Source organism: Ostrinia nubilalis, chromosome 29, assembly GCF_963855985.1.
Source record: "Ostrinia nubilalis chromosome 29, ilOstNubi1.1, whole genome shotgun sequence".
NCBI classification, from domain to species: Eukaryota; Metazoa; Arthropoda; class Insecta; order Lepidoptera; family Crambidae; genus Ostrinia; species Ostrinia nubilalis.
Window position 1 is genome coordinate 6,951,298 of NC_087116.1, and position 18,770 is coordinate 6,970,067.

Below are 18,770 nucleotides of genomic sequence, written 5' to 3' on the forward strand. Positions count from 1 at the left end.
GTTAGCAAATACAGACCTATGTAAAAATACATAATGTAAAATGAGACATAACAATACAGGGTGTTAGGTAAATGGGTATATGAGCCGACACTAGCCCATGTTAACATATGCATATAAATGGTATGGTGAAGTCAGAAATTTGATATCATCTTTTTAATTTTTTTAATTGTCATACAAAATAAAATTTATAAAATCAGATTTGTATGAAAATTAAAATAATTAAAATGATGATATCAAATTTCTGACTTCACCATACCATTTATATGCCCATGTTAACATGGGCTAGTGTCGGCTCATATACCCATTTACCTAACACCCTGTATAGGTAAATGGATATGTCTGTTAAGGAAATTAAAATTCACACTTAACTCAGGGTTATGTGAAACGCAATAAATATGACCAAAGTCTCTAAGATTACTATCTAAATAAAATATTACTAAGATTTATCTTTTGATTATTCAGTTTTAATATTGAGATTAGTGAAAAACGCCACAAACAAACATTACTATGAGGTCTCACAGTGCGCGTGGACGCAAAGGTTGACACACGAACCAATCACAGAGCTCCATTCAACGCTGTGCGTCCGATTAGCGCTTCACTTAAGCAAGCATCGTTTGTGAATACGGGCGTAAGATCACGGACTTAACCTCGGGGGAAGCACATGCAAAAAATAGTATAGGTAGGTAAAATGAAGCGTATATTTGCTTAAATAATTATATTAGACATGTAAAATAATGTAAATAAAGACCGTGATGAGCCCGCTCCAAAACTGCCTACGTCATGACACCATGATTAAACTTGATTGGAAAACTTCTGGTGAGAGAGGAACTAATGTCGTTTATTTTCTGCAATTAGGCTTTGTAAAGTGCTTTTACACGACCCAGAATACTGTAGTCCTACAACTTCTTCGGAACAATAAATGGGCCAATAAACGTTCGAATGAACGAACGAACGAACCACTTCTTCGAAACAATAAATGGGCCAGTGCTGAGAAGAAGCAGCGCAAGAAACTCAGTCACTATTGTCAGAGTCCTTTTAAGTTATTACATCTAATATTCTTTCACTTCAGACCAGGTAAAACCATGTGGCATCATTTTTCGCCCTATATCGTAGAAAGATCGGGACTATTCCCACCCTCGTTCCCACCGCTGCAACTACTGTGTAGCCAAGATCTACAGCTTGACCGCCAATAACCCAACCAGGGAAGGTCCTTTTTGCGTGCAAAGTTAAACTATCGTTGAACCCCCTAAACAAGATGCAAAAGGCGTCATATTATTTTTGATATTGTCACGTTTTGTAACTTGCCTAGGGGGGAAGTTGTCCCGCGGCCATCTTTGGCAACTTCTGTCAAGTATCAAGTAATGGTTCAACCACACCAACGCAGGCAGATCGCCCTGTAGAACCCTGGGTCGACCCTGGGTCGCGTGAGCTGTCATTGGCCTATGATCGCGCCGGCGATGGCGATCTGCACGCGTTGGTGTGGTTTAAGCTTAACTTCTAACACACTTGGTTTCTAAAATACGTAGTTTCTATCACGACCTTGGAGGCAATTCATCTTCGAGGTATATTTGCTTATCGCAAACACATATTCTACTAAGCACACACACTTAACTCGTGGTTTCTTAACAGAAAACAGTCATGGGCTCAAAACACTTCCTTGTGGATATTTCTGTCTTTGGAAAAATCTATACTTAATATTATAAATGCGTAAGTAACTCTATCTGTCTGTCTGTCTGTCTCTCTTTCACGCCTAAACCACTGAACCGATTTTAATGAAAGGACAAGGGGCAAAATGGTACCCGGCTCCAATAGATATGAGTCTAGTATCGTTTGAAAGGTCTTACCAAGATTAACAACTTTTACTATGACCACCAGCCTCAGATCTGGTTGTGTACGAAGATATTCATACTTTTTTGCAGAAATGTACCCGGCTCCAATAGTTATGTTTGTAGTGTCATTTGAAAGGTCTTACCAAGATGAACAACATTTGCTATGGCCACCAGCCTCAGATCTGGTTGCGTTCGAAGATAAAGATACTTTTTGTGTAACCTAATAAGTATCATACAGTATGAAGGGGGACGCGCTCGGGGCAGGGCACCGACGAGATGGTCGGACGCGGTGAGGAAGACGGTGGGCGGGAGTTTGCATCGTGCGGTCCACACAGCTTATGACCGCAGTCTGTGGAGGAACACTATCTGTGGTTGCAATCCTCATCAGTGAGGGACCGAGGAAGAAGAAGAAGATGTATCATACGTGTCCATCGTATGGTACTTAGGTTATGCGAGGAAGGAAGGGTTAACTGCTCCAGCATCCTTCCTGGGGATAATTGTGAAATAAATATTTTTATTTAAAGAAGTACTACCCCCATTAATAAAAAGTTACACCTAGGAAGAACCTTGGATTAAAATGACATTTCCATACCAAATGACAATTAAAGCCGGAGTTCAACTAGGGTGTAACTTTTATTAATAAAGGGGTTAAAGTTTTATTACTTCTTAAGGGTTTTATGATGGGTTGCTAAAGCGAATAAACCCACAAGACCCAATAAGTCCACCCACAAGATGAACCGACGACCTCATAAAGGTAGCGGGAAGGCGCTGGATGCAGGCCGCCACCAACCGGCCATTGTGAAAATCATTGGGGGAGGCCTATGTTCAACTGGACGTCCTATGGCTAAAATGATCATGATGATGATGATGAAAGCGAATAAAGGGCTAATAGCTTCGGTAGTTCATCGTAGGTATAATCCTTTCCTTTTCAATGCTTCTTTTAGTTATATTAATAGATTGTAGTCATAATACATACTCGTATACATGGATGATTGTGTTATACTTTCATTATAATACTTAGTGGAATTACTGCTTTCAAAACGTGAATTAGAACTGGCCCCATAGCAGACATTTTCCTACATCTAAAGGCCTTTTAAAATATATATTGGTTATGGCTATTGGAGCGGGTACCACTTTCCATACATTTGTGCCCATCATCCTTTGGCGTAGAGATATTTTGAGTCCCGGGAAAGGACATAGAATAGTTATGTTTTTATCCCGGTTTTTGAAACAGGGACGCGCGCGATAAAGTTTTTCTGTGACAGACAAAATTCCACGCGGGCGAAGCCGCGGGCGGAAAACTAGTTAAAAATAATCGTGTACGTAGTCTGTGGAGACGTTGAAAAAGTCATTTTAGTAATTGTCACTAATTGGTTTTTAAAGACTGGATAACTAGACACATTAGTGGGTGTAACTTTTAAAATATTACAACTATAAGCCATCTTATGTTGCTTAAAATAAACGCTATTATACGACTACAACAAAATTCAAGATTTTGGAAGTTCTGTCGTGTTTGGAACTTTGGGTATTTTACGCCCGTATTCACAAACCCGCCGTGTGGGGACGGCCATAAAGAATACTCTTCCCCACCGCCAACAGGAGGCGTGTCGTAAGAGGCGACAAAATCCCTGCAGCACCGGACGGGCAGCAGCGTCTGCGTGCGAAACCTTATAAAAAACTGCGATCGCCAACCCGCCTGCCAAGCGTGGCGATTAAGGCAAATCCTTGGGGGAGGCCTTTGTCCAGCAGTGGACGTCTTTCGGCTGAAACGACGATTCACAAACATTACTATGAGGTCTCACAGTGCGCGTGGACGCACAGGGTGAAACACGAACCAATCACAGAGCTCAATTCAACAGCACTGTACGTTCGATTTGCTGCTTCACTTAAGCAAGCATCGTTTGTGAATACGGGCATAAGATATCTTACAACGCTTGTAAGGTAGTAGATATTTTAAAACAAACGTTATATGCTGTCAACTTTGGACCATTCTTTTAGGAAGTTAACTAAGATTTTAAGTATGTTTTAAAGGTTAAATATGTAGGTATTAAACAGGTATGTTTTCTTCACTTTTGATCTGACTCATAGTCTTGTATGAAGATTTTTTTATGAATAATCAATAATTCTCTCTAAGTATAAAAACAACCACGTTATTACAACTACCTGATAGCAGAAATTATTCATGAGATTTTATCTGTTGAAGCTTAATTTTATCTCTTAGCAACAGCAAGCATATCATGCTACATTTATGTTTCAAATTCAAATAGTTTATTCAGTACATAGGCCCTTTCCAGGGCACTTATAGACGTCCCAAATATAGCTTGCCCTACCACCACTTCGGGACAACATATGGGCTGGTGCTGAGAAGAAGTGGCGGAAGAATGCAATGGCAAAGTAGCATAAGCACGGAGACATTATGTTTCTTGCAGGAACTGATTCTTGCAGCGTCATGCAAAAAAACAATTCCTTAGAATTTGGACAATCTCATTATTGTTGAAGAAAATACTATGCCAAATTCAACTAGCGGCCGCCCGCAACTTCGTACGCGTGGATCCCTGACTCACTCACTCATCACGAAATCTCAGAAACTACAAGTGCTAGGAGTCTCTTTTGCATGGGGGTTCCTTTTAGAACGTAGGTGCTTACTAAGACTGGATTTTGCAAAATTCAACTCCTAAGGGGGTAAAACGGGATCCACGCGCACGTAGTCGCTAGTAGACTATATTTAAATTATTATCTACTATAAATAATAGTACTCGCTAGCCTGTGTTTGTGGACGCCATTGTCTCTCGAACGTAAATATTATTCGATTCAAGATAACTATTGTTGCCTTAGAGTAGTATTTACCCAGTCCCACTTATTGGGACTGAAAGAGAAAGGTAGTTTGTTATATTTTGATTGTGAAGGAGCACGCCTAGCTTTGGTTTGGTGAAAAATGTACTGTTATTTAGGATTTATGTGTGTTTCTAGTTTAGTTTCTTTGTCCGGGTACGGTATAGTAGAATTATGATTTTATATTTTTCACACTACATGTTTCTTTAATTGTATTAATCAAAAGGACCGACGCGACCTCATAAAGGTAGCGGGAAGGCGCTGGATGCAGGCCGCCACCAACCGGCCATTGTGGAAATCATTGGGGGAGGCCTATGTTCAGTGGACGTCCTATGGCTGTAATAATGATGATGAATCAAAATTTTAAGTCTGTCCATTAACTAGGCCACTGTTTAATTTTAAAATATTCTTCCTCATTCATTAATAACTATAATATCATAGAAGAAACCTACGCAATAAACTTTCTAGGTCAAAGAATTGTAAGCTTATTGATTCAGAGACCTCTTTTTATAGCATAGATATAAAAACTAGAGAGCCATGAATCACTTGTTTCTAAGAAATGATTGAAAATATTCAAATGAGGTTATTAACCACAAAACTGGTAAGTTTCTAACGGGCTGATATGGTCTTACTTTTTGAAAAACTGTTACGGGAACCGGAGTTATCCTATCTTTCTTTCCCAGCACAGTATAGGAAGTCAAAAACGGGACTATTCCCACTTCTCGTTCCCACCGTGCACCGCTGCAACTCCTGTGTAGCCGGGACCCGCAGCGAAATTAATCAGAAGAACATAGAAGAAACAGAGTTCGAAGTTAAGCTTCGACTTCCCTCCATTGCAAAGCGGATGACAGCTGACAAACAAAGGTTTAGTAATATGTAGCCAATAGATTCTGAGAATTTGGCCTCCAATGATGCCACTTCAAGACAACATCAGTTGGTGCTGAGAAGTAGCAGAAAAAGTTTTCAATGAGGGTTTCAGTTGGCGCCACTGGCAAGTAAGGTCTCGTCACTTGCTTGTGATTAAGACAGTGAAACTGGTGAACGCAATTACGCTAATTAGGCTTTCATTTAAGGCAGGTATAGAATCTTATAATCACCAACCAATCCGAGCAGAAACTTTTGCCCCCACTGAGAATCGAACCTGGAATCTCTAGGTCTGAGACAGGAGGTCTTATTATTTGGCCAAATAGGCGGTTAAAAAGATGATATAACCACAGATTTTGCGCAAATTCGCAAGTCAGCCCCTCGTCAGAGAGCTTAGTGTGAGTTTATAGAAAAAGTCGTCACTAGTGAGCGCGTAAAAATTACATTAAATGTATGACGGATTGAACAGCGCCCCTAGCGGAAACGTTCGGAAACGAACTAAAATTGTAATATTTTTTTTAACGCGCTCACTAGTTTGATGTGTAAACTCACACTCAGCCCTCAGATAAATAAAGTGTTAAGTGTCCCCCCTACGATTCGCAAGTATTAAGTCTCTTAGATAAAGTGTAAAGTGTGCCCCCCCCTCCTCCCTACACATCTAGGCTCAGTCAAATTCGCACACCGCATGTAGGTCAGTGGCGAGTTAAGTGCGAGTAAGAGGCACTGTTGCGTCAGCGAATGGGTTAAGTAACCTGCGCCTGCGTTGCGAGTTATTTAATACATGTGTTGGGTGTTCGTCTCGTGTTAAAACTCAGATATGAATATTTTGCCAAAATTTACCTTATTTTTAGTCTTGTGTACTTTTAAAATCATGACAGAGTTTCTTGCGCTGCTTCTTCTCAGCACTGGCCCATTTATTGTCCCGAAGCAGTGGGAGGGTTAACACTGGGACGTGTAAAAGTGCTTTTTAAAGCCTACTTGCAGAAATAAATGAGTTTCATGACTTTTAAATGAGTTATCTTTTTGTTTGGATCAAAATGTACAACTGTAGCGTGTTTTTGAAGCAGGATAGAATATCTCATATAATCTCATTTTATTTATGCAAGTAGGCTTTTAAAAAGCACTTTTACACGTCCCAGTATTAACCCTACCACTGCTTCGGGACAATAAATGGGCCAGTGCTGAGAAGAAGCAGCGCAAGAAACTCAGTCACTATTAATAATACTTTTGACTATTTGATTAATGCAAGCTCCTTTATACTCCACGAAAATAACAAACTTTTCGTCGTCCAATAGTTTGATCGGATTCTAAGTTGTATGAGGAATCCGTAACCAAATCGGTGTAATGCTCGCAAAACTTCCTTAATATATGTTTATGAATAGTCCACGAGGTGTCCGAATGTTACTTAAATCTTTATTTGTCACCTGTGATCCCCTTTGCATCGGAAAGACGATTATTTTTGAACTCCTACAAATTTCGTTGCGGGTCCAATGACAGTTTAACTTTCCCGCGGGACAAACTTGGCCTTCACTGGTTGGGTTATTGGCGGTCAAGCTGTATCCTGGCTACACAGGAGTTGCATATGAGATACAAAGAAATAAAGTAAGTACATAGTTAGTTTTAAGCAATTTTTAACTACCTACCTTACCACTAATATTTTGACATTAAGATGGTTTCCACCGAGTTATTAAACTTAATGGGTCGTATAATGTTACTTTAGAGACACAAATATTATGGTTATTACTTAACTAATGAGGCCACAGTTAAGGTTCAGTGGTTGAAGAAGAAATCCTCATTTTTAATTACTTTTAACCGCCTCTGTGGTTTAGTGGTAAGACCACCTGCTTCAGACGCAGAGGTCCCGGGTTCGATTCCCAGTGGGGGCAGATTTTTCTGTTCGGTTTGGTTGGTGGTAGGGCTTGTTCTAAGTCCGCCTGGCTAGCTACCACCATCTTACCTAAGTCTGTCGCCATAACAACAATGTGAACAGCATTATTGTGTTCCGGCAGTTAGAGGTAAGATAGCCAGTTCCTCCGTGGTTGAGGATTCCGAGTGAAGCTCGCTTCCACCTTCGGCCTGATCGTCATATACCATCAGGTGAGATACAGGCCAAGAGCTTCCTCGTTGTGCATAAAAAAAGACTGAAAATCATACTAACTTATAAATACTTTCCTTGAAATATGTGTAAGACTAAGTTGCACCATCTTATTTTTGTATGGCGTTTGACAGATTTTTGACGGTTATTACAGTTAAAGTAAGATGTATTCACAAACATTACTATGAGGTCTCACAGTGCGCGTGGACGCACATGGTGACACACGAACCAATCACAGAGCTCTATTTAACTTTGTGCGTTCAATTTGCTGCTTTGCTTCACTTAGGCAAGCATCGTTTGTGAATACGAGAATAAGTACGGAATCTTTCAACAAAGAACCAACTTGTACTTGACCAATTTTGTACGTTTACCTTGTGTTGAACACAAACTTGTTGGCCACAAGTAAGTAGGTACTTGTACCTTCTTGCGTAAAAAACTAAAGAGTAAGCCATATTGATGTTACACAACGAGTTATACCGACTGCAAAAAAGAGGTTATAGTGATCAGATTGTTAATATTGTATTCAATGTTTTAATCGTTTGTAATCTTTGAATTATAAATTGTATCGCCCTTGTGGTACAGTGGTGAAAGATCTATAGAAATAATTTTAATACTTAATGACCTTAAAAATCAAGTTAAATTAATCATTTTCAACTGACTTAAAAAAAGGAGGAGGTTATAGGTACATTTTGTTTTGTTTGAATCAACTACTAACTACGCAATGTATCTCACCCGATGGTAAGTGAAGATCAGGCCGAAGGTGGAAGCGAGCTGAGTGGTGGAGCGATCTGGCTATTTTACCTCTATGTAATGTACTTATCTAAGTACCTGATATTAATTAATATTCCTCCATTCATAAACAATTAGAGAGGGTCGTGCTCCTGCAGTGGATACTAAATGAACTGATGATGATGATTTAAAATGACATTAGTCAATGACTTTTTAGTAGTGTCAAAAACTGAATCAATTCTTAGATAGTGTAATCGTTAATGATTATTTAGTTAATTGCTATGTAATTTAGTTAAACACTTTCTTTTTATTTCATTACGAAATTTTATTAGTTACAACACTAACTAGTTAGTAATTTCGCTTTCCAGTTGTAAATATTAATGTAACTATTTCATATTTGAGCCCGGATACATTATATTATCTTATTTTATTCTTTACAACTACAATAAATAACTACATATTAATATGAAATGAAAAGTATTTTAAGTAGACTTAGCACAAAACAGAGTAAAATCTTGGTTAAAATTTTATAAGTAATTTCATCCCAAAACGTCCAAATACAGGTACATTGTCGGTCAATTTTTCAAACTCAAATCATTTATTTTGTAAGTAAGCTTTTAAAAAGCTCTTTCACACGTCCCAGTATTAACCCTACCACTGCTTCGGGACAATAAATGGGCCAGTGCTGAGAAGAAGCAGCGCAAGAAACTCAGTCACTATTGTCAGCCTCTTTTTCAAGGGCTTACAAAGCTTCGTCTTTTCGAAACAACATATTATGGGCTGGTACTTAGAAGATGAGGAAAAACTCTGTCTTTACGGTTTTGTTTACCGGTTTCCTGCTCGGTACCCAAATAATGCACGGTCATTTATTACATAATGGTCAATAGAACGAAGAAAGTGTGTCAAATTCAGAGAGCACTGTCATTTATAAAGGTCCCCGCAGAGTTTATTGGCTGATAGAACAAAATACTGGTTTGGTCTGCTTACAATTTGTATGAGGATGAGGAATCTATATCCTACTAATCAGAGGCGGGGCAAGACCTAAATTTGATGTGGGCAAGACAGATTTCGCGAGGCCTTGTTCTGTGGCGACCTGAGCCCCGATTACGGTAACTTTTATAACGTCTACAATCCAGACGCGTTTCTGATTCTGCGATACGATTGGTCAAAACAGCTGACGTACGCTGTTGAACGACCAATCGTATCGCAGAATCGAGAAGCGTGTCTGGATTGTTGACGTTAAAAATTACCGTAATCGGGGCTCTGAAGACGGATTTTATGAAATAATAAAGAAAAGGGTCAAAGGCTTAGATTAATAAATAATCTAAGGTCAAAGGTCTATACATTGACAGTTTCTGATTTCTTGATTCAGTGATTATTTTTAAAGGAATATTGCGCCAAAGAATAATGTTCGTCACTTAAAACCGTGTTGTTGCTTAATTTTGTGTCTGATTATGGCTGAATTTGTTTGGAAAAAAATATATTTTTATTTTTAACTACATTGTTTAGCTATCAAGAATTTATATTTAATAGTCAATGTTCGTATTGTGATATTGTCATCTCCACCTTGTATACATTTTTTCAAAATTTTTGATGCGCGAGGCCCCTTGTACCGCGAGGCCGTAGGCGGTGGCCCACGTCGCCTACGCCTTACGCCGCCTCTGCTACTAATATTATAAATGCGAAAGTTTGGATTTCTGGATGTTTGTTACTCTTTCACGCAAAAAGTACTGAACGGATTTTATTGAAACTTCAGTATTATTGTTTATAACCCAGAACAACATATAGGCTATAATTTATGACGATATATTGTGACAAACTATTTTCACGCGTACGATGTGGCGAGCACAGCTAGTTGTTTATAATTTTGTTTAATCCAGACATTTGCAAAACGTTTTTGTTTTGCAAATGTCTGGATTAAACAAAATTATGTTAAAACTTCCCTTCCCAATACTGAAAAATCGATAGCAAATATTGAAAACTAACGCACGCGTGGATCCCGTTTTACCCCTTAGGGTTGAATTTTGAATGTTGTAAAAGGAACCTCCATGCAAAATTTGAGACTCCTAGCACTTGTAGTTTCAGATTTCGTGATGAGTCAGTCAGTCAGTGACAGTTTTATAAATATAGAAGATAGATAGATGTCAATAGAAAGAAAGAAAAAAAAAAGTTAATCTATACTTATTTTAAATTTAATAAGTTCCAATGTATCTGTCCCATATTGGAATTGAATCCAACACTTCTTCTTCAAGAATCCAATTCTCTTACCACTGGACTACTTAGCCTATTCGAAATTACTTAGGTATTTATGTAATTGAGTTACGTTTAAATGACTTATTATAAATTCTTTCTTTTACGAACTGGAATTTAGATTATGTAGAACTAGTTTATACCTATCTATGGTAATTTATCTGTTTTCTATCAAATAACCTGTTTGGAGCTCACATAACTCCTGTATTTTAGTAGTTAAGAAAAGTCTGATCAAAGTTCAGATAGCAGCTTAAGCTAATCAATTCATTTATTTGCATACCTAATAATCACTATGGCATCTTATTTGTCACCAACTTTTCTCCCGCGTGAAATTCAGTTGGGCACAGATCGTTATAAATTACAGCCTATATGTTATTCTGATGTATTAATAATATTACTGTGAAGTTTCTTCAAAATCCGTTCAGTGGTTCTTGTGTGAAAGAGTAGGTAACACACATCTCACGCACTTTCGCATATTATAATATTGGGTTAAGCGACACCAAACATTCAACATTCTGAAATTTCTGAACATTATTTTGTTCAATTGAATTGAAATTAAACAATTCAATGAGCAAAATCGTTGTCATTCAAAAACAACGCATTCATAACTTACAATATTTAAACGAACGGCAACTTAAAGACTCCAAAGATAGTTTTGCTATTAAGTTAAGTTTCTTGAAGAGGGGGCAAGTAGGTCACCTAATAGAGAGTGAAACTGCATAGCATGCCTTGTCAAAAAACCTGTAAGTATTATGTTAAAAACCTCTATGTTATACTTGACAGGGCAAGCTCTATTTGGGACGTGTATAGGTGCCCTGAAAAGCATAATAGAATCAATACATAACAACGTTGTGTCAAAATCATTTTAGGAACCAGTTGTTTTTGAAAAAGAACGACAATTCCTTCTTCTATGTCACTAATATCTATTTAGAAGTAATTGAGCAAGACCTGAGCGAAACTTTTAGCACTTATAACACCTTAAGCTGCACTAAAACTACCACACTTGACCGACTCGATTCCGGAAGCGTACATGCACTCACGTCTACTTAAAATATTCTTAAAACTAAAATTAAAAACTTACACCACTTCCTTAGAAACGCGCTGGTGAGCTTCGCACACAATTTATCCCGGCCTTGCATTTTGATAGTTTAATATAAAACACTGTAATTTATCGACACTACACTGACATTTCACTGCACTTCACAAAATCCATACGTCCGTACGTGGCGGCGGTCGGGCGGCGACTGGTTTGGAGCGATTCTTGGCTGCGCGCGCGCTGTAAAGAAAGAATAGTTTACTATAGTTTAAGCTGAGGATTTTGAACTGTGAGTCAAGCTTATAGGTCCCGTAATTACAAATTGATAGTAATTAATGTACGGACTATTTAGTGAAATAGACAGTATTGTGATGGTAATTTTAAATGTATTCCAATTAATATTAACACGGGGACAAAAACAGTATAAGCGACCAATTTTTTGCAAATTCTAGTGGGACGGTAGCTTTCATTCATATTAATATAAGAAATTAATGATATACCCTTCAAAAATAATGATAATGTAGGTAGGATCAATTTTCTAAGACTCGAAAAAGTGCTATAAGATTTAAGTTGTACAAAGTATGTATTCTTCTGGACAAAGGCCTCCCCCAAAGATTTCCCAAGGCCTTTGTCCAGCAGTGGACGTCTTTAGGCTGAAACAAACGAAGTATGCATTCTTAAACTTCATAAATTCTGAAAATTGGCTTTTTAAAGCTCTTTTAAAGCTTCTTGAACCACTTTTTTAACCCTACCACTGCTACAGGACAATAAATGTTATAAAATTAAATATGTAATTTTATTTTATTTATGAATTATTAGCTGACCACGCGAACTTTGTACCGCCTATATTTATCAGAAATAATGTAGAATTCTAATAAGTAGTGCAACAATTTTCAAATCGGTCGGCCGTTTGGTGTAGTGGTTCAGAACAGACTACTACGCCGAGAGGTCCCGGGTTCGATTCCCGGCCGGGCAGAAATTGAAATGATGAATTTTAATTTCTGTGACGGGTCTGGGTGTTGCTATGTATAATAATAATAGGTAAATATTAAAAAAAAATTAAGTGTGTTTATATCCGTTATCACAGATAATATAATACTCCGTTATCTAGTACCCATAGTACAAGCTTTGCTTAGTTTGGAACTAGAAGCGTAGTGTAAAATGTCCAAGGATATTTATTTATGTACTTAATTTTGGAGACTATTCAATACATGGACCTATAAAAAAAGTCGGACGGATTCTCATCAACAAAATACTGTGACATTAGGATACACCAGCTTGCCTGTACGTACAGGCCGGCACGCACACATTCACACCCTGATACACCACATCGAGTGCAAACTTCACACAGTTGACACATTTAAGCAGCGAAAAAACAACACGAATACGACATGTCTTGTGTGATGAAATTGTGTAAAAACCGTTCTGTTCGAACAAACAAAAATTAAGGAATCACATTTCACGGGCAAAATAATAATCCAATCACTTATTTCCCGACATTAAAATATTGAAATTAATTGAAATCAAACGTCATTCACTCAAAAAAAATAATACGTCAAAGACCAGTGTTCTCAGTTATTTACGTGGGAAAATTACCCGAAATATGGGAAATTAATAATAATTTTAGGACTTTTTAGTTATTTATTACGCATACTATGGAAGTAAAATAATTTATGATAATAGTTGTGTTTTAATGGGATATATTCTCATAGGCAAATTTGATCCTTCCCAAAAACGTGGAACTGCGAAATTCAAATTTTCTTACATTGATTGCAAGTCAGTGTCAGGTTGTTTGTTAAAAAAAAATCTATCAGAGATAATAATAATATATTGATGATGCATAAGATTATGATTATAATGTACCTACACAAGATTCGTAATTTGTAACTGCGTGAATCATTTTTGATCAAAATTATGTACATACCCTGACACATTGACTTGCAAACAATGTAAGAAAATTTGAACATTGAAAATTTCGCGCCTACCTCAACGCATTCACCTTTCATCCTTTTAAAATGGCACGGAATAATTCTGTCTACATTTCCAAGTAACATCTACCGATCTATGTTTTTCTTAAAATAAATGGGTAAAATGTTTTGGCTAACATGGCATCCCTAAATTCACTCACACAATAGACAAACGCCAAAATTTTGCGTCACAGTTTTGTTGTAGCGCGAGTTCCGTCCGCCTTTTTTTATAGGTCCATGATTCAATACAAACAAAGAATCAAAAAATATTTCCTCTTTAAAATATTAGGGTAGAAATAGGCAGTTTTCATGTCAACAGGGAAGTTTATAAAAACAACGTGTTTTTTAGCATTAATAGCCAAATTGAAAGTACAAAAACATCGTAAAACTAATTATTCTCTTGTTTGGTATAATTTATGATTTGCTATTCGAAACAAAACAAAAGACATGTTATGCAATAAATAAATTGGTATATATTGGTCATGTTTTATACTAGTACCTAATTAAAAGTTTGATGAGACTTTTTTATCCTATTAATATTATAAATGCGAAAGTTTGGATGTCTGGCTGTTTGTTACTCTTTCACGCAAAAACTACTTAACGGATTTTAATGAATCTTTACAGTATTATTGTTTACTAGAGTCCGCCCGCGGCTTCGTACGCGTGGATCCCGTTTTACCCCCTTAGGGGTAGAGTTACGTAAAATCCTTTCTTAGCGGATGCCTACACCATAAATCTACCTGCATGCCAAATTTCAGCCCGATTCGTCCAGTGGTTTGGGCTGTGCGTTGATAGATCCCTATGTTAGTCAGTCAGTCACCCAGAATAACATATACATAGGCTATAAATTAGGACGATATGTGACAAACTAAATTTCACGCGGGTGACGTCGGGGAAAAGCTAGTATTTTCTAATTAGTTCTATCACCCAGTATAGCAATGGGATAATAGAGTAAAATTACATAAAAACAGAGCTATGGATACAAATACCATCATCAGGTCATTCAGTCTCCACTGCAGGAGCACGACTCTAATTTACCAGCAAATGGAGGATTTGTCCTACACTCCCCACGCTGGCCAGACGGGTTGGGTATTTTTTATGTTACTAGCTTTTGCCCACGGCTTCACCCGCGTGAAATTTAGTTTGTCACAGATCGTCATATAAATTATAATTATGTTATTCTGGGTTATAAAGAATAGGTAAAAACTGTAGTGTTTCATCAAAATCTTTTTGCGTGAAAGAGTAACAAACATCCAGACATCCATTCAAACTTTCACATTTATAATATTAGTAGGATGCCAAATCAATATCTTGCTTATCCCATCTTTTGTCATAGCTCTTTTGTTTTTGAATGTAACATCGTAAAGAATCGATTAAAAACAAACCACTCGATTCTAAACGATTGCGTTCGTTCATCGATTTTTGTTAAAGGTTTTATTTGACCTCCAAGGGCGATGTTAACTGTAGGTCAAATACAGGTTGATGAAGCAACTGGTTGGTCAAATAGTACTTAGTTGTAGGCAAATGTCAAGTTGTAGAAGTTGTTGTTTGGCACCGGTCAAGCGCAATAAAAAGTTAGCTTGCTTCCACCTTCGGCCTGATCATCACTTACCATCAGGTGAGATACAAGCCAAGAGCCTCGTTGTGGATAAAAAAAGATTAAAAAGTTGTAGGTCTTGAAATAAATAAATAAAGGAGTCTCCTAGCGACTTGGCCCACTTTTAACTTGGTCCACGAGCCAAGTAGCTGGATTGACTGTTTAAATATTTTTTCTTCCAGTAACTGGGACCATCGTCAATGTTTTAGTAATAAATTAAACACCAAATCAACAAAAATCTAGGTACTCTAGATTCTTAGGGGCAAGTTGCTGGAAGAAAAAATATTTAAAAATTCAATCCAGTGACTTGGCACGTGGCCCAAGCTAAAATTGGGCCAAGCCGCTGGAAGACTCCTCTAATGTAATACAAAACTTGAATTTGGATTTTGTTACTCTCATTTTTAGCACAATATCTTCATTATCAATTCAGAGTACGTCTTTTAAACTAAAATAACTTTAACATTAACTACACTAGCGTGTCGTCCGTCATTTTCCACGACATTATTGCGTATTGATTTATAATAACCGACATTGTAAACAAATAAAACTGTGAAATCGCTTACTGAGCTGATTTCATTCAATAAAACAAATCAGCTGTTACATTATTATGGCATACAAACATACAATACATCGATAATCTTCTTTCCTTTACCTATTTGTGCCCACGTGAAAATAGTTTGAATAATGTTTCCCGTTTTTGCAACATTTTTCTTTACTGCTCCGCCCCTATTGGCTGTAGGGTGATGTTATATAGCCTAAAGCCTTCCTCGATAAATGGGCTATCCAACACAAAAACATTTTTTCAAATCGGACTAGTAGTTCCTGAGATTAGCGCGTTTTCAAACAAACAAACAAACTTTGTAATAGGTATTAGTATTGATGCGAGAATAACTCTGTTACCTTTTATGCTTAAACTTCTGAAACAGATTTAATGATAGATATAGAGATAGTTGAAGGTCCAGGGAAAAGCAGGATAGTTTTTATCCCGGTTTTTTATAGAACACGCGCGTGTTGAAGTCAGTCTTTCATGAGGGCAAAGCCCTGGGCAAATTTTACTGTACTTAGAATACAAAAAAATAATAGTTACTATCTTGGATTTGTTAATAATAAATAGTCTTTAAAAATACCTTTTAGAGCACACAACGTAAAACAGACAGTTAAAAGAAGTAGAAAATCAAACGGCACAATTTTTAAGCATTATGAATATGCATTTTACTTGACTCTTGATCGCCATAATATACGAAATGAGTTATTTTTTATTCAAAAATTCCACAGATCTTGAACTCTTTAGAGTCAAAGTCAAAACAGTGTTTTAACTACTCAGTATGCTGTTCCTTTTAGAAAAGAATTTAGTTTTTTTTTAGAAAAGCCAGGTTGATACCTTTGCATTAAAATCTATCCTGTTTTTACCCGTGTGCACCAGAAGGAGGGTTATGTTTTTCGCTGCGTATTTAACTATCTCATCGGTTAGTCAACTCAATCGGTTCAGTGGCTTAAATGAAACGGTAACAGACAGACAAAAAGAGTTACTTTCAAATTAATAATCGAGTTAATAAGTTAAGTAGTATAATTACGGATGGATTAAGTTTCATGATACTTTAGTTAAATGTCAACTTTACACCCTGTATCTTAAGAAATGCCAAGATTAATGTACTTTTAATTTTATTACATCTTCGATGACGTTTTACCGTGTGATCTTTGTAAAGATCAAGGAGTATAGCTTCTTTCGGCGAGTTCCGCATAATTATGCCATATTTGGGAAAAATTTATCAGAATTTCATTTAGCTCGTAAAAAGGTTGTTATAGTCTCCGGTCTTCTGATACTCAGTGCTTCCGGTAAATCACTAAGATTGGTTAGATAAGTTATTGCAGACCTTTTTCCATCGGGAAATGCTTTGCGCATAGGGTTGATGGGGACGTCCACAGCCACAGGACGTCCACTGCTAAACATAGGCCTCTCTCAATGATTTCCACATCGCCCGGTTGGTAGCGGCCTAGTGCCTACATCCAGCCAGTGGGTTCATCATCATCATCATCATTTCAGCCACAGGTCGTCCACTGCTGAACATAGGCCTCCCCCAATGACTTCCACATCGCCCGGTTGGTAGCGGCCTGCATCCAGCGCTTTCCTGCTACCTTTATCAGGTCGTCAGTCCATCTGTCCGGTCCGGCCAGTGGGTTATTCTACAGTGGCCACCACAGAGGAACTGGCTATCTCACCTTCAACTGCCGAAACACAATGCTGTTAACATTGTTGTTACGGCGACAGACATAAATATGTAAGATGGTGGTAGCAAGCCATGAATAAAACTATGATCTGAGCTTGTGGCGACTTAAAAGGCTTTAGCAATAATCATAAAAGTGATTCATTTTCTGCAAATAGGCTTAGACTTAGGGACTACACATCAAACAGCGAACGGGCAGCGCTCTCTGAAAAACATCAATCTTTTAAACTGCGATCTCCAACCCGCCTGCCAAGTTAAGCGTGGGGATTATGGCAAAACCCTCCACTATAGTGGAGGAGGCTTATAGTCTAGTGGACTGTAAAGGGCTGTTGATGATGATGATGAGTCAGGTCATACGCCCGTATTCACAAACGATGCTTGCTTAAGTGAAGCAGCAAATCGAACGCTTGAATAGAGCTCTGTCATTGGTTCGTGTGTCACCCTGTGCGTCAGTCTCTATTGTTCAAATTCACTTATTTTGCGAGTAGGCTTATAAAAGGCCCTTTTACACGTCCCAGTATTAACCCTACCACTGCTTCGGGACAATAAATGGGCCAGTGCTGAGAAGAAGCAACTTCGCAGCAGCACTTTAAATAAATACCTTCCACTAGATTAACTTACTACGTCAAATAAGAAAAACATTTGATTTTTTTCTCAGAAACTAGTTTCGCAATCTCACTAGTTCAACCCGTTCTTGGCGAAGCTAGCAAAAACAACATTTGAGCTCATAGCAGACTTATCAACTCGAAAAGGGACCAACACCGTAAAGTTCTAATCCCATCAAAAACAATACTTGTCAAAAAAACCAAGTCTCGCAACTCAGTTGTTCTACGGTAAAAAGTTGTGAGATCCATGTAATACCAAGTCCAGGCCAGGAAATCTTTAACGTTTTACATAAATATATTGACTTGGCCATAGCAATAAATAATTTAATTTACACGTGTTTTCATGTTGACAGCGGGGCGCCACCGTCAATACCGGATCGCTGGTTCCGATTTTTGCCATGTTGGAAACCATATAGTTGAACGATGGTAGCGCCCCCCTGTCATTGAGTTTGGTGGGACAGTTCATCTATATCAGCTTTCGCGAGCTGTCATCGCCTTTTGCGCGCTGTCAACCGCGAGGCGAGGCGTTTACGTTAGCGTTACGGTGCGGATAAGTGTGCGTTGCAGCATGGAGTTTCATACAAAGAATACTGACCGCCTCGAGTTGATACGGTTACGATCCCTTTCTGGGTTGATAAATGTGCTACGTCCTTTACGAACGCTTGACCACGTAATATAAGTTAATCTATACTAATATTATAAAGCTAGAGTGTGTTTATTTGAACGCGCTTATCTCAGGAA

The 18,770-nt window shown here is 37.8% G+C and overlaps 1 protein-coding gene across 1 annotated transcript in view; it reads right to left on the reverse strand.

The window, feature by feature from the left end:
• Positions 1 to 18,770, reverse strand: part of LOC135085809 (scavenger receptor class B member 1) — a 130,989-nt gene that overhangs the window by 65,564 nt on the left and 46,655 nt on the right. Inside the window, exon 2 of the mRNA XM_063980617.1 lies at positions 11,681 to 11,875. Within this exon, the coding sequence (XP_063836687.1) occupies positions 11,681 to 11,738 (58 nt within the window). The 5' untranslated portion in view covers positions 11,739 to 11,875. The remainder of the gene's footprint in view (positions 1 to 11,680; positions 11,876 to 18,770) is intronic.